We start from the raw sequence: 21,901 nt of genomic DNA on the forward strand, positions 1-21,901 counted from the left end.
GGGGCCGCCCTGAGCCTGGCTTGTTCCTGAGGGGAGGACTGGCCACTCTTCCCTGCAGGGTCTGTGACACGGTTGTCTCTAGGGACTCAGATTTCATCCGAGGAAGACGTCGTCATGGAGCCTTCCAGCCCGGTGGGTGCATCCCAACGGCGGGGGCAGGGGCCTCTGGGCCACGGCTGCAGGGACGCTGGAGGGTCTGGAGCGGCTGTTGCAGGGGATGGGGGGGCCCAAGGGGCTGCCTCTTCCTGCCCCCACCCCTAGGCCGGGGTCTCCAGGTGACCTCTGCCTCTGCCTGGGGTGGGGAATGGAGGGGGCTTCTGGCCAGGATTCTCCCCAGAGGCTCAGCCCTCGCCAGTGACCTGGGGCCACTGTGGGGATGGTCACCTGGCGGTTGGCTTGGTTGTCATGCCCTCCCCATCCCAGCCACCCTGGTGTTCTGAGCTCCTGCAGGATCTCGGGTGCGTCTCCAGGCCTGGACCTGAGCGGCTCAGAGCACTGGGTCTGGGATGCCCTGGGGTCCTCGGTGCCCGTCCTGGCTCCTGCCTGCAGCATCAGCCCCCCAGCCCCCTGGCCTGAGCTGGAGCGGGGTTCTCAGGGAGGCCGGTGGATTGGGGCGGCCCTTGGTGGGGTAGGCGCCCTGTGCAGACCCAATCCTGTGGGGTCCGTGCACCAGCCCAGGGGCTCCGGGCAGGAGTGTGGCCGGCCCGCAGGAAGGCCCTGCTCCGGGGTCTTGCCCCTGTGTCCTCGGGTCCCCGACAGCTGTGGGGGGCATTGCCACCACATCCGTGTGTATGGCAGCCTCTGCATGTGGACAACCCAGGCCCGGACTGAGGGGCTGGCGATGGCCCGTCATCCACGTGTGCAGATCTGATCCTGTACGGGGTTCGGGGCATGTGACCGTTGATACAGGACCTACCCAGGTGCCCACTCCTGCTGACTGACCGCTGAGCTGGGCAGGCAGGTTCCAGAACAGCTCTGATCCCGTCCACGATGCTCAGCGCAGGGTGCTGGGCGGACCTGCGGGGCCCCAGCACTGCTGTTGGAGCAGTGTGTGTCCAGCGCCGTGAGCCCAGCTGCAAGACAGACGGACTCGCTCCCCGAGGTCTGGGCAGTGGCCATTTAATTAGACCAACTGCCCTGTGCCCTGGGCTCACTGGCCGCCTCCCCCTGGATGCGTGAGGCCGGGCTCTCCTGGAGCAGGGGGTGCCGGGGGGCATGGGGGTGGGTATCAGGCTGTCCCTGTTTGTCTGCAGGGCTGTTTGTCACAGATAGACGGGACCGCAGGAGGCCGGCCGCGGGGGCAGTGTCAGCACCTGGGGCCAGAGCTCAGGCTGCGCGGCCCAGGAGGGTCAGGCTGCTGGGAGCCCTCGGGCCCAGCACCCGTGACCCACGCCCGGCTGGCTCCCTGCCCCCGAGGGCCACACCCCTGTGGGCCCCCCCCCCACGGTGACACTGCCATCCGTCACCCTGCAAACTGCGTCCAGCGTTCCTGCTGCTCCGTCTGGTTTTGTCGTCAGCGGAGCCTGTGGCTGAAAATCTGTAAATTCTTTATTTGAAAATACAAACGTGATCTCATAAAACATTTTTAAACAGCTCTGCACGGCAAATAAAAGGTAACTTTACATGTCTTGTACATTTACACAACAACGTTCACAGAAGCTGGCGTGGGTGCTCCCAGTGGCGGTGGCGTGCCCTCCCGGGGACGCTCGTGCAGGACGGAAGCTTCTGGGGCTCCTGGAATGTTCCTGACAACCACCGCCCACCTGCAGGCCCCTGCCCGCTGACCAGCCCGAGGGACAGCAGCCCGGTCCCCTCCGGGGCTGGCTGTCAGCAGGGACAAGGGGGCGCCTCCACACACCGGGACGCAAGAGCCGGCCAGCGGGGCCGCGGCCGTCCTCATCTTCAGGGACGCCCTGGACGTGGGTGGCCCCCAGGCCAGGCCCGGGTTCCTGTGTGCGCGTTGGCCCCTCCCGGACGGGTGGGACACGCGCCTCCGTGCCCGCCTCCGACCAGCTTCCGCGTGAATAAATAACAACTATCATTCTGTCAAACGCACTTCACTTTCTGTAAAAGACACAGCTCAGCCACCAAACAGTCTGCTTTCGACGCAGAAGCCGCTGCCTCCAGCGGGCCGCACGGACGTCCCACGGGCGGGTCACGAGGGCTGCAGGTCGTCATCCCCGCACTCGTACAGGTCGACGGTGCCCAGGCCGGACGGCGTCTCGAAGAAGGGCCTCTGGGCCAGCGGAGACCGCAGCGCACTCAGCTTCTGGTCCACAGGGCTGAGCTCGGCCTCGTACCTGCAGGGAGGGGTGCAGTGAGGATGCACTCGGGCCGGGCACCCCCTGCGCTCAGGTGAGCAGAGGCGTTCCCCACAGAGCCTCGAGGGGCCCCCTGTGCTCCACGACGGGTGGCCTCGGCCGCTGCAACTCTGAGCTTGTGGCATCTGGGCCCAGAGGCCTCCCTGGTGAATCCTGCCACCCGGGGGAAAGGACACGTCCCTGATACGAACTCTTCCAGAAAACAGCAGGAGGGGGGCCGCTATTCCAGGGGCCATAACCCGGAAGCCAAGGTGGTCACCAGGGGCCAGCATGACCCCCACCCAAAACAGGACAGTGTCTCCGGCAGACGCCAAGAACATCCAGAAAGGACCCTGCATCGCGGCCGGGCTGGCCAGGGGACGCGAGGCCCGTTCACTCAGCACCATTCACTGAATCCGCAGGCGACAGACCCGGAGCCGCGTGGCCAACGCGCCTGACCACATTCAGGATTCAGCGTCTCCACAAACTGGCGTCAAACAGACACCCTCACGCTGGTGCAGGACCCTGACAAAACCCCACAGCGGGCACCGTGCATCTCGGGGAGAGAAGGGGCCTCCGGACCGGAGACGGGGCCGAGGCCAGGCCACCTCCGGTCATCTCGTTCACTGAAGGTCATCCTGGGTGTCCCAGGAAGCCACGGCCAGGAAGAAAGACGACGCCCACAGAGCGGGGAAGAACGGCCCCAGGTTGACAGGGACCTCGGCTGCCACTAGGAAAACGCCAAGAACGTGGAAAACACCTTAGAAACCTAACAAGTGCCCCTGATAAAACAGAAGACGCGTGGACCAAGCGTCTCCGCGGCGCCAGGGAAGACCCAGGATGGAGACGCTAACGGAGCCTTGGCGGTCCCCAAGCTGTGACATCCTGCGGTTCACAGCTCACAAAACACGCAAAGACCAGTACACCGAAAACCACCCACCGCCGCCGGGAGAGGGGGCTGGAGACGTGAAGAGACAGCGCACACGGCGGCTCGGACACCTCCGGGTCAGTACGACCTCCACTGTCCCCACCGGCCTCACGCAGTCCTCAGAGCTGCAGCACAACGTGTTCTAGAAGCAGACAAGCTCACTCTTACACGTCCACATGGAAGCGGAGGAAGCCACACCACCCTGGAGAACAGAGCCCTGGCTCTCGGCATGCGATGGCCGGTTCCCGCCGAGCAGCACAAAGCGGGACCGGGCGGCCGGGGAAAGGACGGTCCCACTGATCGGGGGACAGATGGTCCCGAGACCAAGCCTCGCAAGTGGTCCAGCGGTCACAGGCCGATTCTCACCCCCCGGAGACGGCCCAGCCCAGTAAGTGTCCCCGAGGCTACTCCTGGGACCTCAGGCTGAACCCACGGCTCACACGGAAGCCGCAGAAACGGGAGGGACCCAAAGGGTTCTGAGCAAGACCAGAGGGAGGCCTTGCCACAAGTCTCCACTGCCCACAGGCCACGGTGGCCCAGGCGGTGCTGCGCTGGCGGACAGACACAGGAATCGGCTCAGGGACAACCTCGCACACGGTCAGCTGATTAAAAATAACAAGGACGGTTTGGTGGCTTCATTCATTGGTGCTGGCGCTGGAGCAGCTGGGCCAGACCTCGCACCCCACAGGGAAGGTCACCCCAGCAGATCAGAGACGCACAGGTACACTGGAAACACCCGAGACTGCGGGACGAGGTGTTGTGGCTTTAAGTCAGGCCCTGGCTTCTCACACCAAGAGCAGAGCCCGTGAGAGCAAAAGCTGACAAACGGCAGCTCACCAACAGTGAGGCGGCCTCGGGGAAATGGAGAGACGAGCCACAAGGCAGGGGGCCATGTTCACTCCTCACCCAGCTCCTGCAGCCCTTGCATCCGGCGGAAAGAACCCCCCCAGACTCAGGAGGAGGAGAACAGCCACGAGGGAGAAGGCGCAGCAGGGGCGTGACCTCAGCCCGACAGGCCGCAGGAGGCCAGGGCGAGACTGCTCTGTGCAGCAGCGCCAGGAGAGGAAGTGTCCCCAACCGGATAGCTGCACGTGCTTGTCTGTGCTCCGGGTCCCGTCCCCGACTCCGTCGCTCCCTCCCTCCCCGTCCCATCCCCCCCCCCCGCCCCCTCCCTCCCTGCTCCCCAGGTACTCGGCGGCCACTCACCCGTCCTCCCACGGCTCGCCCACCGCCTCCTCGGCCACCAGCAGGTCGTACTCCTCGGCCGCGTAGCGCTCCCAGTCGGACAGCTCGGGGCCCTCGCTGTCGCTCTCCTGCGGAGAAGGCACGCGGGTCACGCGGGCCGCGGGGGGCGGCGGCACCCCGGGGCTCCCGCCACACTCACCCTGAGCAGCGAGGCTTGCTCTCTCTGCTCGTGGTCCAGGTACTTCTCGATGTTGAAGAAGGTGTCGAAGAAGACGCCGGCGAGCTTGCAGCGCTTCAGGTCGCTCAGCGTGATCTTCCCTGCGGGCGGGGGGGGGGAAGACGGCCGCGCATGCGCGTCAGAGGCCGGTGCCAGCGGGAGCGAGGCACACGCCGCCGCAAACCCGCACCGGTGAGGCTGTTCCCCTGGACGGACGCCTGGGGCAGGGGGACCGAGCCCAGCACTGGGGGGCCCTGCGTGTCCTAGGATGCGCGTGGCTCAGGAGGAGACTCTGCCCACGCGCCCACCGTCTGAGGGCCAGATGGAGCTGCCCGGGACCGCAGACACGGAACAGGGAGGAGCCCAGAGTCACGGGGGTCCCTAGGTGACAGTCCGGAGACCAGGATCCCAACCAAGGCGTCCGAGTGGGGGCAGCACCTCCCTCTGACCTCAGACGGTGTCCTGGGTCCCCTGGCTCCCAGATGAACCCCACACCGGGGTCCCAGCACCAGGAGGGGGAGGGGGAGAGTACAGGACCGGGATGAAGGGAGCCAAGGGCAGCTGACCCTCAGTGACCCTACACCCAGGGCCCGACCTGGCCTCCCCACTGGGAGATGAAGGAGCACAGGCTGGGGGATGGGGGTCCACCTTCCCAGGCCAGGACCAGACCTGTCAAATGAGGGTAGAGGGAGTGAGGAGGCTGGGACACAGGGTCCCGTCCACCCCAGGACCTGGCCTGGGTGGCAGGTGAGGCCACGTGAGACATCCGCCCTGCCCTGGGCACCTGCCCACCTTCCTGAGGCCCCCCCCTCGCCTGATCAGTGACACAGAGTGGGGTCAGCCGTTCCCCGAGTGGGCCGAGCCCTCACACCCCTCACAGAGGGCTGTCCCCCTCCTCCCCGGGGCATCCCCTCTGGGTGGCACCTTCGCTCTGGGGCTTCACCAGGTCCAGCATCTGGCAGAGGCAGTCCTCGAAGGGCAGGGCCTCGATGGCCATGCTGTCCAGCCTGCGGCACTGCTCCTCGTAGAAGTACTCCAGCTCGAACATGGACAGCGCCCCATCCCCGTCCAGGTCCATGCAGCGGAACCAGTACTCGATGCTGCCGCATGGACACCGTCAGCGTGGCTGCCCGGGACGGCCCCGTGGGAACCTGGGACCGACCCTGAGGGAAGCCGGGAACCCAGCCTGCACCCCCTCGAGTGACCTGGCCCAGACAGCCCTGGGGTGCCCTCACTGCCCACCCCCCCCCACCCCCCCCCCACCCCCCCGGCCTCCTAGTGTCCTCGCCGCTGGAGCCCAGGGCCGTGGCCATCACCTACCTGGTGGGGGTCTTCTTGTCCTCCTCTGAGATCAGAAACCAGACAAAGTCCGCATAGCTTATCTTGCCGCCTTTCTGCACCTTCTTCCCTCTGGGCATGGAATTCAGACACAAGACCACGTCAGGGAGAAGCACGTGAGCATGGTCCCTGCCCCCCATCTGACCACGCCCATCTCCCCACCCCTCCCCCCTCCCCCCATCTCCCCACCCCCATCTCCCTACGTGCCCCACCCCCATCTGCCCCCACCCCTCATCTCTCCACCCCCACCTGCCCCCACCCCATCCTACACTCCCTTCCTACTGGGCCTGAGAGGGACCACGTGACCAGAGAGGGTCCCCCCGGCCCCCCAGGTGGGACAGGAGCGACTGCTACAGTCACCGCCACCGCCACCTCCGGGCCTCAGAGGCCCGTGCCCCCCCCCCCCGTGACCTCACGTGACGTTGGCAGGCACTGAACGTGCCACCCCCGTGGGCGGCGAACGGCAGAGGTGGACGCAGCGCGAAAGCGGCCACAGCCCTGAGGAGGCGCAGAGCAGCGGGGCCGAGACGTACCGCGTGACGGCTCCGGAGAAGATCCTGTCGATCATCCTGCTGGAAATGGCTGCGAAGCAGGACGGGGCCGTGAGCGCCCGCACCCTCGGGCAGGGCGGAACCTCAGGGCCCGACCCCTGCTCGCGCCTCCCAGGACCCTGGGCCGCAGGGGCAGAGGCCGGCCTGGGGGCGCCTGGCCAGCGGACGGCGAGGAAGGAGCACACACGCGTTCGGCCGGGGCTCTGCTCCCGACACCCGGCGCGACCGGGGTCGGAACACAAGCGCGTTTCAACTCACACGCGGCGGGGAAGGAGAGAGGACGAGGCCGAGTCAGTCCGTGCGGCCACGGTGAGGACAGGAAGCGCCAGACGCGCGGGCGGGCGGGTCCCCACGCAGGCCGCTCTCCTGCGCCTGTCGACGGCGTCTCCTCCCCGCGTCCTCACCGGCCCTCCCTCTGTGCGTGTCTGCGTCCTGACCTCCTCTTCGTCTAAGGACCCCCGTCCTGGGGGATCAGGACCCCCCCACACCCAATTTATCTCCATCTCATCTTGAAAGACCCGGTCCCCTAACACAGCCCCGTCCTGACGTCCTGGGGGCCAGGGCTTCATCCTGCGGATTCTGGGGACACTTTTTGGCCCACACCAAGCATGAAGCCACAAAAACCGGGAAGTAGAGAGGCAGTCTCTTTCCTGCCCGTTCATCCGGGCTCCGTGAAGGTCACGGGTAAGGAAGTGACTGGATGGTGTTCGAGGGTGAACAGGGGTCCCCAAGAGACACGGCCACGTCCTGACCCCATGTCTGTGAACAAGGCCTTAGTGGGAAGAAGGGTCTGCGCAGATGTGAAATGAGGGATCTGAGAGGAGGTCCTCCTGGGTGAGGGGGGCCCTCCCTCCAAGGACAGTGTCCTCCTCAGAGACAGAAGCGGAGACCCAGAGGAGGGGAGGAGAAGCCACGGGAAGACGGAGGCAGAGACGGGAGGAGCCCCCAGACGCTGGAAGAGGCAGGGAGGACCCTCCCTGGAGCCTCTGGAGGGAGCGCGGCCCTGGGCCCCCTTGACCTCTGGTGTTCAGGAGGGGAGAGGATGAATATGGGATTTTTTTGTTTTTCCCTTTTTCTGGTTTAGCTGCCCCACGGCACAAGTAGTTCCTGGGCCAGAGATCAGATCGGAGCCTCGGTTGTGACCAGAGCGGCAGCGACAGCGCGGCAGCATCCTCCAACCCACTGCGCGGGGCCGGGATGGAACCTGTGTCCTGGAGCGGCAGGGACGCCCGTGCTCGCCGTGCGCGCCGCAGTGAGGGCTGGGAGTCTGGGGTGTTTTCCACCCAGTCTGGGTGCTCTGTTCGAGTCGCCTCGGTAACCCCTTCCCGGGTGATGGACCGACGCTGTACGTCCAGCTCGGAACTGGAGGGTCATTTCCCGTCGTGGGAGCCCTGCCCCACCTCCACCACGACAGCAGCCCCAGGGGACAGGACAGCTGACGGGGAAGGAAAGAGTAAAAGGGCCCAGAGGGAAAGTGATCTGACGACGGGATCAGTGGGCTGACGACACGGAGGCCCCTGCGTGTTCCTCTCCCTGGTGTGAGACAACCCCGCTGGGCCTCGGGCAGGACTCAGGCTTGCCAAGCGCATGGGATGCGTCAAGGCGTATGTGTCCGCCCGGGGCTGTCCCTGAAGCTGCCATGTCCTGTCCCATCACTAGTGTTACCAGGACAGACGAGCCCACGACGCCACCAGCTCCCAGCCCTGCATGGTGACAAGCTCCCCACACTGTCCCCACGAGAGCCCCCGACGTGAGGCCTCAACGGAATGGACAGGAGGTCCCAGGTACGTGGGTGGCTGGAGAGGGGCCGTGGGGCCGGGGGCCATCTCCACCCTGCGCCAGGGGGCACTTCCCGCCGAGTCCGCAGCTCGGGTCAGAGCAGAGACCACGTGCCACGTTAGGGCTGCGGTTGAGAAGGACCCTCAGCCGCGGGAGCCTCACCAGGCGAGACCCAGAGACGGGGAGCAGACAGCGGGGACACACCAACCACAAATACAACAAATGCCGGAGAACCGAGAACCACGCTCGAGGTGAAGGGACGTGAAAGAAACCATCACATCGCGACACGCAGGTTTAAGCAGCTGAAGACGCCCCGCACAAGCAGACCCTCTACCAGATGGGCCCACGGCGCCCTCAACTGCATCCCGCGTCTGCACGCTGAGCACCTGTGCTCTGGAGCCGGAGCTGGGAGGTGGGGGCCTCTGCTAAGAAGGTATTTACGGCCGCCTGTCCCCGCTGCAGCTGCAGTGAGGCCCTGAAGCCCCGGCCCGGGCCCCCTGCCCGGAGCAACGAGAGCTCACGGGCCGCACGCGGAGGCCAGAGCGAAAGCCCTCAGACGGCTCTGCTCCCCTGTCCTGCAGCGCAACCCCCGGGCTGTCACAGGCACAGCCTGGTGCCACCCGGCCCCACCCAAGTGCCCCATGTGGCGCCCTCACCCTGCACGTCCACCCGCAGACAGGCCCACCGGAGGCTGCAACATGGGAGGGGAGGGCAGTGCGCAGCGGGGACACCGTGACCCCCCCCCCACTGCACACAGGCGTCTGCTCCCCCGCAGAGCAGGGACCATGCTCAGAGCTGCACCCACAGGGGCCCCGGTGGGGAGGCCCCCATGCAAGGACAAGCCGAGGGCCCTGGGTGGGGGTGGGGCAGGAGCCGGGTGTGCAGAAACCTGCCCGCCCCTGCCCCACATCTGCCCTGCTCCACCCGTGTCCCGTGTCCACCCTGTTCCCATGTGTCCTATCGTATTTCCCGCATCTGCCCTGCTCCCCGCATGTCCCATGTCCGCTCCTTTGCTGCGTGTCCTGCATGTGTTCCACGTCTGCCCCACTCAGTTCATGTCCTGCCCCGTGTCCCGCATCTGCCCTGCTCCCCGCATGTTCTGCCTGTGTCCCTGTCCCCCACGTGTCCTGCAGTGAGTGTCCTGGAAGGGCCGGGCTGCAGGAGGTGACCGGAGGGCAGTATGGAGCGTCAGTCCTTGGCGCTCGGGGAGGCGGCCACGCTGGTGTCCCTGGAGGGGACGGGGCCAGTGTCCCCCCGCCGGGGGCCGCGTACTCACCGTGGTCATTGTGCCGGGCCAGGTCCTGCGCGTCGATGAGCAGGTCGTGGTCGGTGTCCAGCTCCCAGAACTTGCAGTAGATGACGTAGAAGTGCTCGTACGAGAAGAACTCCGTCAGCTGGTTGATGTCCGCTTCCTCTTCCAGCAGCGCCACATTCTGCCAGGACAAACCCAGGATGCTGCAGCCAGAACCCTAGGCAGCATCCGAGGTGGGCAGGCCTCCCGCAGGGGGGGACCCCAGGACCCTCGTATCGTGAGGGAGGGCTCATGGGTGGAGGGTCGAGAGCACGGCACCGCGTCGGGGCCGCACCTTTGTCAGGGCCGTCACCTGACCGCCACGACGTGCAGCCCAGGGCGAAGGCTCCCAGGTGGACACTGGTGACGCAGGAGAGGTGGCCCCAACCTTGCTGACATGCCCCACCCGCAGCCCCAGGTTAGGGAGGGGCCGGCGCCCCAGTGGCGGGGGCTTGCCTTCTGGATAAATGAGTAGAGGATGCAGGTTTGGATCCAGGATGAAGGGAAGACGTTAGGGTGGGAGGAAGGACGGATGAAAAGAAGAAAAGACGCATGAACAGGTGACGGAGGAGGATGGATGCAGGATGGGCGGTGGGGGGCGAATAGGTGGGGGGAGGATGGGGAGGTGGGTGGAGGGATGGATTATGGGTAAACGAATGGCTGAGAGCATGGAGGGAGGGGTGATGGGTGCGGAGGCGCAGGGATGCTGAGGATGGGGGCGGGGAGAGGTGGACGGTGGGTGAGTAGATGGACGCAGGGATGGACGAGGGGGAGGTGGGCGGATGGACGCAGGGTGATGACGCGATGGAGCGGGGAGGGCCACGAGTCCCCCCACCGGCCAGCTGCCCACCTGCAGGAAGCTGCTCCTCCTGAGTTCTGCACAGGTGATCCTCCCGGACCAGGACCTGTTCACGGTGTAGAAGATCCTCTGAATGACCTGTAGGAGAGTGGTCAGCTGACCGCCGTACACTGCGGGGCTGCAGGGCCCCACGGGGACCTTCCCTGTGCCCTCTGGCCTCAGGGGGAGCACTGGACCCTGGGCTGCAGGACACCGCGTGGCCAGCAGAGGGCACCACCCCCCCACCCACTTATCACCGCTCTGGGACCTGGTCTTGCCTCTGGCTGCAGGAGGAGGCACGGGTGGCGGGAGAAGCTGTCCCTGCCCCATGTGGATGGGTAGGTGGGCAAATGCCTGAGGGGGTCACTCCTGAGTCGACGGTGGGGACCGGAGTTCCTGCAAGCCTGAGTCCCCCTTCCATGGCTTTGGTTTAAAACCTGCTCTGAACCTTCCACAGACACTGAACTTACGAGTGGATGAGAAGCAGTAACTTCAGGCCAGAGCGTGATCCCTCTCCTTCCCCTCCCCCCTCCCTCCCCCTCCCCCCCCAGGGAGGCCCACGCGGGACATGGGGCTCAGCTCTGGCCCCAGATGGGGGGATTCCCCACTTAGACCCCTCCTCTCCCTGCAATGTCCCTCACCTGTCGCCTCCCCTCACCTGCCCCTGCCTGGAGCACGAGGCTCTAAGTCAGTGCGGGCCTCCCGCAGGTACAGCCCCCTCAGGCCCAGGTGCCCTCAATCCCTCCCTGCCCAGGAGCAAGACACTGGGTCTCTGGGCGACACCTGCCTGCCATGGCTGCTGCGGTGGCGGCTGCCTGCCCAAGAGGCCCGTGGTGAGGACGCCTGACCCCGATTCACGGTGAGGACGCAGGGCCTGGAGCGCTGCTGCCCCCACCCAGCCGGGCAGCAGGGCCCACGCGGTACTCACGGTGGTGATGTAGCGGGAATGGAACTCGGACGCCTCCTTCAGGAAGGCCAGGCCGGGGTGGGTGTTCACCACGTCCTGCACAAGCGGACAAGGACACGCCCTGAGATGCACCGCCCGCCCCGGGGACCAGCATACACGTGTCCACCCTGCAGCCTGGACACCGCCGGCCACAGAGCAGCTCCGGTGGAGTCGGTGTAGACTCGCGGTTCTGTGGAATCCCAGCCCATAGGGACTGCGCAGGAGCGTGTGGCCAGGACAAGCGCGCGCCCCACGGGTCACACCAAAGCTGCCGTCGCCGCCTTTCACATGTAAATCCAGGGCCTGACACGCAAGGGGAACTTGACTTGGGAACAGAGGGACTGACACGCGAGCCCATCGCAAAGCTTGAGAATGCCAATCTGAAATATCCTCATCTAATAAAAACTGCAACCCCCGCAGGCTTTGAAACCCTTTCTCTTGGAACCATGTGGGCAGGGTGTATTATGTACACACACATAACGGAACACACAGTAACGTAACGGAGAGTCGTCTGCCATCCTCTTCCACCCAAATAAACCACCCCCTGCTTCCCGGAAACCTCAGCCCCGCGGGGCTGATCCCCTGCGGACGCCACCCTGGAAGGGCTGGGCAGTGATGCCTGCACAGTCCTGCCTCGCACGGGACGAAGGGGCGAGCGGACCCGCTCTGGGGGAGGCGGCCCCAAAGTCAGAGAACCGGACTCCCCGCCAGGTGGGGTGCAGACACGGGGACGCCTCTGTGAGAAGGGGGGAACAGGTGTGCAGGGCAAGGATGCGGAGACGGAGGGTGGGGGCAGGAAGGAAGCGGGGAGGGAAAGCTTGCTCGGCTGCAAGGAGGTGGGGGGAGAACGGGGGGGGGGGGACCGAGGGTGGGGGCCGGGGAGGATGCCGGACGGAGAGCATGCGCGGCAGAGAACGCGGGACACGGAGCGCCTGCCAAGCGGAGGAGGGCGTGAGCAGGGAGGGCAGGAGGCCGCAGGCACGTACCTGCAGGAAGGGGATGAAGTCCTCCTGCACCAGGTAGTTGCACCCGGGATTCATGAGCAGATGGACGAACTTGGCAGCATCGTCATGACAGTTCTGCAGGACCCTGAGTGACACAGGACGCCAGACTGTCCTCACACACGCGTCCCCAGGCCCCTCCCCAGACTCAGGGTCCGTCAGGTGCTCTGTGACGCCGGGCGCAGGCAGGAGAGCCGGGAGGGACACGGGGGCTGCGGCAGGGGACTCCCGGGGCCACCATCCCCTCCCCCCACACCACCAGGACTCACTTTCTCCACATGGCGACGAACTTGTGGACAGAGACGGAGCCGGTGCGCTCTCCCCCCGCACCGCAGAAGAGCGGCCCCTTCCAGTAGAGCGGGCAGCCACAGGCCTGTGGGAGCGGGAGAGGCGGCACGGTCAGGGGCACCCGGCCCTGCAGCTGCCTTCATAGCTGGGGCCACTGTGAGGGCAGGACAGGCGTCCCGGGAGAGTCACTGTCACACTGCCACCTCCCCAATCAAAGGCAGCATGGCAGCAGGTGTGCCAAGCCAGGAGCACGTCCCAAACCCTGGAAGGGCAGTGTCCTCTGCTGGCCAGAGACGAGGGCGCAAATGGCCGTGTGGGTTAGGGATGGTGCCGTGACCACGCATCCTGCCCCTGGGGACCACAGCAGTGGCGAGGTGACTGTGCAGCTTCCGCGCTGGCACTGAGCGTGATGGAGGCTGAAAACCCACGCTCTGCGCATCTGCCTCCAACACATGGTGGGAGGAAGACACAGCACAGGCACAGCTGAGAAAATCAAAGCTAAGTCGTTCTCCACAGAGGTTCCAACCACTCAGGAACCCAGCAAAGCTCCGGGGACCAGACAAAGGAAGGCACGTGCCCACGCTGGGTGGCCGCGGCAGGGCCTGCCAGCTGGACAGATGGGCAGCGCACACTGGGGACAACCTGCGGCCGCTAAACGTGATGACCGCGGTGACACAGACCGATACGGTGGCTGTCGCGTGTCATCACGATTAAGAACAGAGAACCTGGGTGCATCTGCATTCCGGGACGCCGGGCCTGTCAGTTAAAACGTCCCCACAGAGAAAAGCCTGGACCCAGCCCCGTCTCCCACGAGCCCAGCCTGAGGTTCGGGAGGAACGTCCCTGACCACGTCTGCACCCCGGGGGACAGGGACAAGGGCGGCACCACGTCCCCGGCCTGGGCCTGCAACAGGAACCTGGCCTGCCTCTCGGGAGCAGAGGCTGACACCCTACCCAACCCAGTCGGCAGGGCTCAGTGGGCAGCAAGGTCGTCACAGACGCCGGGCCGGAAACCAAGGAGCCTGGACAAAGGCTGCGCACAGGGGCCAAGCTCCCAGTGGCACCTCCCGTCGGCACACGGGGACGTGGGAGGCTCCACCCTGCGGGGAGCACAAGGAGGGACAAAGAGGGGAACTGCCGACTCCTAAATATGCGACAGGCGCAGCGGTCTGCAAGATTTCCAGAGTAAATTCAGCACAGCTGCTGGATCCCAGACAACATGCGAGAGTCAGCTATGTGCCGACACGCACACGAGCAACCAATAATTAAGAAACGAACAATCCACCAGAACCACCTAGAAAAAGCATAAAACCATCAACCCACAGACAGACACGCCTGAAAATGTGAGGTCTGGAGGAGGAAGCTGCAAAGCAGGGCTGGGAGGAACCACACACCCACAAAGGGAGGGACCGGCCGTGCTGATTCCTGGACTGGAGATGCAGGGTGCTAAACCGTCACCTGGCCCCCGATGAAAATGCAAAGCTGGGGAACTCCTGCTGTAGCTCAGTGGGTTAGGAACCCAACCAGCATCCATGAGGATGAGGTTTGATCTCTGCCCTTGCTCAGTGGGTTAAGGATCTGGCATTGCTAGGGCTGTGGGGTAGGCCGGCAGCTGCAGCTCCGATAGGACCCCTAGCCTGGGAACGTCCGTGTGCCACAAGTGCGGCCCTAAAAAGCAAACAAAAAAAAAGAAGAAAAGAAAAAAAAGAAAAAAAATGCAAAGCTCATCCACATGCAGGAGGCGGGTTTTGTAGAAAAGACCGGCTTGTTTAAGACTCAGGTACAGCCTCACAGGAGTGTCCAATCTCCCGGGTAGTGCCAGGTGTGCGGGGGCAGAGGGACGGGCAGTGCCAGGGGTGTGGGTGCAGAGAGGGGCAGACACGGCCAGAAGGGATGGCGGTTAGAAGCAGCCTCCAGCGCTGCCCGAAGGCCAGCTCGAGGCGAAGCCGGCTGCACCTCAGAGGAAGCATGGTCTTCAGCCAGAGTCAGCAGGTCGCCCAGGCCAGGTCCTCCAAACTCACAGACAGGGGGTCCCAGCCCCGCGCATGGGCGCTGGAACAGCACACCTTCCAGCAGGGACATTGAGGGGAGACCTCCCGGATGCTGCAGAAGTGGAGACCCCTGAACAGGCCTCAGACACCCAAACCCCAAGACAGAGGTGGGCGAACGGGCGCCTTTGCCATCAAAACCTGGAGGCAGGCACCGTTAGGGGCCACAGACCAGGCATGGACCGGGCATTTCCCGACAAGGGCCCAGGGCAAGTGGAAAATGAGGCAGAAAGATGTAGAGGGAACAGCAAGGAGCCGCCCAAGGAACAGACGGGGACAGGGTGCAGGCGAGCATGCACCTGTCAGGACGCGGAGACGCAGGTAGGTAGTGCCCAGGTCCCAATACGCCACACCCAAGCCCCCCAAACAGTGTGTGCCTGTGCTGCAAAGCCCCCCCAAACATACAGCCCCCCAGCTGTCCTCCCTCCACTCAGAGCCCCCAGCTCTGTCCCCCCACTCACCCCTCCAGCTCTGTCCTCCCCCCACTCACCCCCCCAGCTCCATCCCTCCCACTCACCCCCCCACTCTCCGCTCCCTCCACTCGCACTCTCCCAGGTCTGTTCTCCCTCCACTCAGAGCCCCCCGGGCTCTGTCCTCTGTCCACTCGCCCCCCAGCTCTGTTCTCTGTCCACTCACCCCCCCCCCAGCTCTGTCCTCCATCCAGATGGCCAGCCACCCCCAGCACGCCCTGAATACAGCAGCATCCAGCTGGGCGTGGGCCTGGTTCTGCTCTCACAGTGTGTCTGACGGTCATCAGTGCTGTGCTACAAGAGTACCCCGACCTGGTACACGGACGCCCCGGCCTCTGCCGAGTGCCCCCTCGGAGCCCATGAACCTGCGGGCCCCTGCGCCAGGGGTCCAGCAGCACCTGCCCCCACTGTGACTGCCTCTGCCAGGAGCACCTTCCCTGCTGCTCTGTGACCTCTGCCGCTGTTGCCGACCCGGAGCCCCTGCCCCCTTGGATCTTCCAGGGTGCTAGGAGCATGTGTGTCCTGAAGAGGCGACCCTGGGTGGGCCCCGGAGGGGGCTGGTCACTGCAGAGAGCACGAGGGTCAGACACTGGACCTCTCCAGACCCCGTTCTCTGCCGCGGGAAGTGGGCAGGGGCTGGGTGGGTGACACATCCCTGATGCCCAAGGCAAGAAGCTGAGCCAAGAGGCCGGGAAGACGCAGGAGAGAGCCCGTCTACGTGCTGGGAGGCAGAGGCGCCCCGAGTCCAGGGGCCAGAGCTTCTGCCCTGGGACCCCCAGACCAGTCCACACCCACACCCTGCCCCACCCCCGCTATGACCACAGGTCTGTCCCTGAGTCCAGGAGCTGCTCCTACAGGGCACAGAAGCCCAGGGCCCCGGAGCCAGGAGGGCCAGGGCCCCAGAACCGGGAGGTCCCCAGGGCTGTGGAGGGTTTGGGGTGGGTGGTGTTTATGGGCCAGGAATACAGACTGGGGGTAGCCAGGGTTCAGGCAGAGACTGAGGGGCTGCAGGGTGTGGAGAGACTCCGGGTGGCGGTCCCTGGCCGGAGGTAAAAGGCACAGGGGATGGCCTGGGACACGGGGCTGGCAGGCGGCGGGGCGACAGGGCCTTGCTCACCAGGGACAAGGTGTTAAGCGGGGCGCAACTGCAGGACGCCTGCGGGTGGTGGAGAGGCCAGAGAGGCAGCCTCGACAGCCTGGGGAGTGGGTGAGGGGCAGCGGCCGGTGTCCCCCGGGGCCCAGGACAGACCCAAGCCAGAATTGGGAGCACAGACGCGTCTAACGCTGTGGGTGTCGAGCATGAGAAGAGTGGGTCTGTGAGGAACGTGTCGGCCAAGGGAGAAACGACACGACAAACACGCGCGTCGCTGCACCAGGTGCAAATGTAACGGGAAACAAGCCGGCATATGGGTGCCCGGGGCCAGGGGTCCAGCAGGGCTTGGGGGGCCACTAAGAGCCCCACCTCCCCATCAGCAGCAAGACAGGCTGAGCGCACAGAGCTGCCCGTGAAGACGCTGGAGCGAGAGCTCAGCTGTGACGTCCAGCAGAGACGAGGACAGAGCGGGAATCATGGCGGCAGAGAGTGATGGCCAGAAAGCCAGAAGCGAAGCGGGGCCCCGGGGGCAGCAGGAAAACAGCTTCTGTGCGCGGGGACAGAGCGTCAGCAGAGAAGAGAAAGATGCCGGGATTGGAAGTGGTGACAGGCAGGATGCGGTCGCCGCAGACCCCGAACCAGGCTCCAGAGAAGCCCCTCGTGTGGTCGCTGCACCAGAATTGGGGGGGAGGAAGGGGACGGAAGACACACAGGTTGGAGAGGACACGGGGACATGGTCACGGGGACCCAGGACACAGACTAGAGAGGATATGAGGACACTGTCACAGGGACCCAGGACACAGGTTAGAGGACATGGGGACACTGTCATAGGGACCCTGGACAAAAGTTAGAGGACATGGGGACGCTGTCATAGGGACTGAGGACCCAGGTTAGAGAGGACAAGGAGACAGTGTCCCAGGAAACTGAGGACACAGGTTAGGACACGGTGACACTGTCACAGGGACTGAGGACACAGGTTAGAGAGGACTAGGGGACACTGTCACAGGGACTCAGGACACAGGTTGGAGAGGACTAGGGGACCCTGTCACAGGGACTCAGGACACAGGTTGGAGAGGACACGGGGACACTGTCACAGGGACTCAGGACACAGGTTAGAGAGGACACGGGGACAGTGTCACAGGGACTCAGGACACAGGTTAGAGAGGACACAGGGACACTGTCACAGGGACTCAGGACACAGGTTAGAGAGGACATGGGGACGCTGTCACAGGACTGAGGGCACAGGTTAGAGCGGACACGGGGACACTGTGACAGGGACTCAGGACACAGGTTAGAGAGGACACGGGGACAGTGTCACAGGGACTCAGGACACAGGTTAGAGGACACGGGAACACTGTCACAGGGACTGAGGACACAGGTTAGAGTGGACACGGGGAGACTGTCACAGGGACTCAGGACACAGGTTAGAGCGGACACAGGGATGCTGTCACAGGGACTGAGGTCACAGGTTAGAGGACACGGGGACACTGTCACAGGGACTGAGGACACAGGTTAGAGAGGACTAGGGGACCCTGTCACAGGGACTCAGGACACAGGTTAGAGCGGACACGGGGACACTGTCACAGGGACTCAGGACACAGGTTAGAGAGGACACGGGGACACTGTCACAGGGACTGAGGACACAGGTTAGAGAGGACACGGGGACAGTGCCACGGGGACACAGGACACAGGTTAGAGAGGACACGGGGACCCTGTCACAGGGACTCAAGACACAGGTTAGAGGACACGGGGACACTGTCACAGGGACTGAGGACACAGGTTAGAGAGGACACGGGGAGACTGTCACAGGGACTCAGGACACAGGTTAGAGAGGACTAGGGGACGCTGTCACAGGGGACTCAGGACACAGGTTAGAGGACACGGGGACACTGTCACAGGGACTGAGGACACAGGTTAGAGAGGACTAGGGGATGCTGTCACAGGGGACTGAGGACACAGGTTAGAGAGAACTAGGGGACGCTGTCACAGGGGACTGAGGACACAGGTTAGAGGACATGGGGACACTGTCACAGGGACTGAGGACACAGGTTAGAGCAGACACGGGGACACTGTCACAGAGACTCAGGACACAGGTTAGAGCGGACACGGGGACACTCTCACAGGGACTGAGGACACAGGTTAGAGGACACGGGAACACTGTCACAGGGACTGAGGACACAGGTTAGAGCAGACACGGGGACACTGTCACAGGGACTCAGGACACAGGTTAGAGAGGACACGGGGACCCTGTCACAGGGACACAGGACACAGGTTAGAGAGGACTAGGGGACACTGTCACAGGGACTGAGGACACAGGTTAGAGGACACGGGGATGCTGTCACAGGGACTGAGGACACAGGTTAGAGCAGACACGGGGACAGTGTCACAGGGGCTGAGGACACAGGTTAGAGAGGACACGGGGACAGTGCCACAGGGACGCAGGACACAGGTTAGAGAGGACATGGGGAGACTGTCACAGGGACTCAGGACACAGGTTAGAGAGGACACGGGGACACTGTCACAGGGTACTGAGGATACAGGTTAGAGAGGACACGGGAACACTGTCACAGAGTCTCAGTACACAGGTTAGAGCAGACACGGGGACAGTGTCACAGGGACTGAGGACACAGGTTAGAGCGGACACGGGGACAGTGTCACAGGGACTGAGGACACAGGTTAGAGAGGACTAGGGGATGCTGTCACAGGGGACTGAGGACACAGGTTAGAGAGGACACAGGGAAACTCTCACAGGGACTGAGGACACAGGTTAGAGAGGACACGGGGACACTGTTCAGGGACTCAGGACACAGGTTAGAGAGGACACGGGGACAGTGTCACAGGGACTGAGGACACAGGTTAGAGGACACGGGAACACTGTCACAGGGACTGAGGACACAGGTTAGAGAGGACTAGGGGACACTGTCACAGGGACTGAGGACACAGGTTAGAGCGGACACGGGGACAGTGCCACAGGGACTCAGGACACAGGTTAGAGAGGACACGGGGACAGTGCCACAGGGACTCAGGACACAGGTTAGAGAGGACACGGGGACACTGTGTTCAGGGACTCAGTACACAGGTTAAAAGACACGGGGACACTGTCACAGGGAACTGAGGACACAGGTTAGAGAGGACACTGGGACACTCTCACAGGGACTCAGTACACAGGTTCGAGGGACACGGGGAGACTGTGACAGGGACTCAGGATACAGGTTAGAGAGGACACAGGGACACTCTCACAGGGACTTAGGACACAGGTTAGAGAGGACACGGGGAGACTGACAGGGACTCAGGACACAGGTTAGAGGACACGGGGACACTGTCACAGGGACTCAGGACACAGAGGTTAGAGGACATGGGGAAAGTGTCACAGGGACTCCGGACACAGGTTAGAGGACTCGAGTACAGTGTCAAATAAGACTGACACACATGGCCTGACACCTGGCAGAACCCACGCTGGGGACATGGACACATACACAGGCGACCGACGCTGGAGGAGGGGCCAAGGCCAGGCAGCAGAAGGACAAGGTGCCCACCAGGCGGCCTAGATCCACTGGGCTCCATGTGCAGAACACACCCTGCCTCAGACCCGCCATGTGCAAATGAGCCATCAGAGTGCAGCACAGACCTGCAGGGAAGCGCCAACCGGATTAACCTGTAGAAGAAAACCTGAGAAATGAAGGGGCCGTGGATTTGCCAGTACCTCCTGCCTAAGGTACAAACTCCGTTAAAAAAAATCTGAAAGCTCAACAGGACCAAAATTAGAAACGTTTCCAAATCCGACGACTGTTATGAGAATGAAAAGAGCAAACATACAGACGGGCACAGCTGACGAAGGATGTGTACTTAGAGAATCACAAGCACATGGAACTCAGGGCTACGAAAACAACAGATGGGTTTTCTCTTTTTCTCTTTTTTGTTGGCTGCCCTGTGGCATATGGAGTTCTGGGCCCTGGCCTGGGATCAGATCTGAGTGGCAGTTGTGACGCAGGCCACAGGTATGACAACATCAGGTGCCATGCCAGAGACTGAACCTGCATGCTGGCATTGCAGAGACACTGCTGATCCCACTGTGCCACAGCAGCAACTCCAACACCTGATTTTTATAATGTTTTTTGTCTTTTTCTTTTTAGGGCCACACCTGTGGCATAGGGACGCTCCCAGGCTAGGTGTGGAATCAGAGTTACAGCTACTGGCCTACTCCACAGCCACAGCAACACACGATCTGAGCCGCATCTGTGACCTACAGCACAGCCCATGGCAATGCCAGATCCTCAACTCACGGAGCGAGGCCAGGGATTGAACTTGCGTCCTCATGGATCCTAGTCAGGTTCATTTCTGCCAAGCCACAAAGGGAACTGCCAAGATCTCTGAATTTTAAAATAGCCGAAATGCTGATAGACTATTATGTGAATTTTACCACAATAAAATGTTACCTACTCTACGTGTTAAAGTTCCAAGAAGTGCTGCAGTTAATGTGTGTGGAGTTACTGTGTGTGTGTGTGTAGTTACTCTGTGTGTGTGCATGCAGTTAATGTGTGTGGAGTTACTGTGTGTGTGTGTGGATTTACTGTGTGTGCAGTTACTGTGTGTGTGTGTGCAGTTACTCTGTGTGTGTGTGTGTGTGTAGTTCTGTGTGGAGTTATTCTGTGTGTGTGTGCGCACAGTTACTGTGTGTGCAGTTACTCTGTGTGTGTGCAGTTACTGTGTGTGTGTGTGTGCAGTTACTGTGTGTGGAGTTTGTGTGTGTGTGTGCAGTTACTGTGTGTGTGTGTGTGTGCGTGCATGTGGAGTTTGTGTGTGTGTGTGTGTGCAGTTACTGTGTGTGGAGTTACTCTGTGTGTACAGTTACTCTGTGTGTGTGTGCAGTTACTGTGTGTGTGTGTGTGTGCGTGCATGTGGAGTTACTCTGTGTGTGTGTGTGCAGTTACTGTGTGTGTGTGTGTGTTGCCATGTGGAGTTACTCGTGTGTGTTCAGTTACTTGTGTGTGTGTTTGCATTGGTACTCTGTGTGTGCATTATTTGTGTTCGTAGTTCATTTACTGTGTGTGGTTACTCTGTGTGTACAGTTATCTGTGTGTGTGTGCAGTTACTGTGTGTGTGTGTGTGCGTGCATGTGGAGTTACTCTGTGTGTGTGTGCAGTTACTGTGTGTGTGTGTGTGGCGTGCATGTGGAGTTACTCTGTGTGTGTGTGCAGTTACTGTGTGTGGTGTGTGCGTGCATGTGGAGTTACTCTGTGTGTGTGTGCAGTTACTGTGTGTGTGTGTGTGCGTGCATGTGGAGTTACTCTGTGTGTGCAGTTACTGTGTGTGTGTGTGTGCGTGCATGTGGAGTTTGTGTGTGTGTGTGTGCAGTTACTGTGTGTGGAGTTACTGTGTGTACAGTTACTCTGTGTGTGCGTGCAGTTACTGTGTGTGGAGTTACTGTGTGTGTGGGAGTTCTTGTGTGTGTGCAGTTACTGTGTGTGGAGTTACTCTGTGTGTGTGTTTATGTGTGTGTGTGTGTGTGTTGTGTGGGTTACTTTTTTCAGTTACTCTGTGTGTGTGAAGTTACTCTGTGGAGTTACTCTGTGTATGTGTGTGTGTGTGCAGTTACTCTGTGTGGAGTTACTCTGTGTGTGTGTGTGTG

The 21,901-nt window shown here is 62.6% G+C and overlaps 2 protein-coding genes across 2 annotated transcripts in view; both read right to left on the minus strand.

The window, feature by feature from the left end:
• The window catches only part of LOC125118832 (proline-rich proteoglycan 2-like), a 186,663-nt gene that overhangs the window by 94,601 nt on the left and 70,161 nt on the right, over positions 1-21,901 (minus strand). The gene's annotated exons all lie outside the window — the stretch shown is intronic.
• On the minus strand, positions 1,546-14,743 carry LOC125118831 (serine/threonine-protein phosphatase 2A regulatory subunit B'' subunit beta-like). Its single transcript, XM_047765659.1, has 13 exons — positions 14,454-14,743; positions 13,726-13,761; positions 12,644-12,799; positions 12,360-12,462; positions 11,356-11,430; positions 10,440-10,526; positions 9,575-9,731; positions 6,502-6,550; positions 5,951-6,040; positions 5,555-5,730; positions 4,613-4,731; positions 4,435-4,541; positions 1,546-2,300 (listed from the first exon to the last, which is right to left on the minus strand). Exons 1-13 carry the CDS (start codon positions 14,741-14,743, stop codon positions 2,156-2,158), a joined length of 1,590 nt encoding a protein of 529 aa, XP_047621615.1. The 3' UTR covers positions 1,546-2,155.

Source organism: Phacochoerus africanus, chromosome X (genome assembly GCF_016906955.1).
Source record: "Phacochoerus africanus isolate WHEZ1 chromosome X, ROS_Pafr_v1, whole genome shotgun sequence".
NCBI classification, from domain to species: Eukaryota; Metazoa; Chordata; class Mammalia; order Artiodactyla; family Suidae; genus Phacochoerus; species Phacochoerus africanus.

Excerpts from the sequence above, each read along its gene's own strand:
- LOC125118831 (XM_047765659.1), bottom strand. The coding sequence starts at position 14,743 with ATGTCCCTGCTGGAAGGTGTGCTGTTCCAGCGCCCATGCGCGGGGCTG. Across the intron at positions 10,527-11,355 it reads ATTCCCGCTACATCACCACC|GTCATTCAGAGGATCTTCTA; the intron begins GTGAGTACCGCG and ends ACTCTCCTACAG. Across the intron at positions 9,732-10,439 it reads GGAGGAGCAGCTTCCTGCAG|AATGTGGCGCTGCTGGAAGA; the intron begins GTGGGCAGCTGG and ends TTGTCCTGGCAG.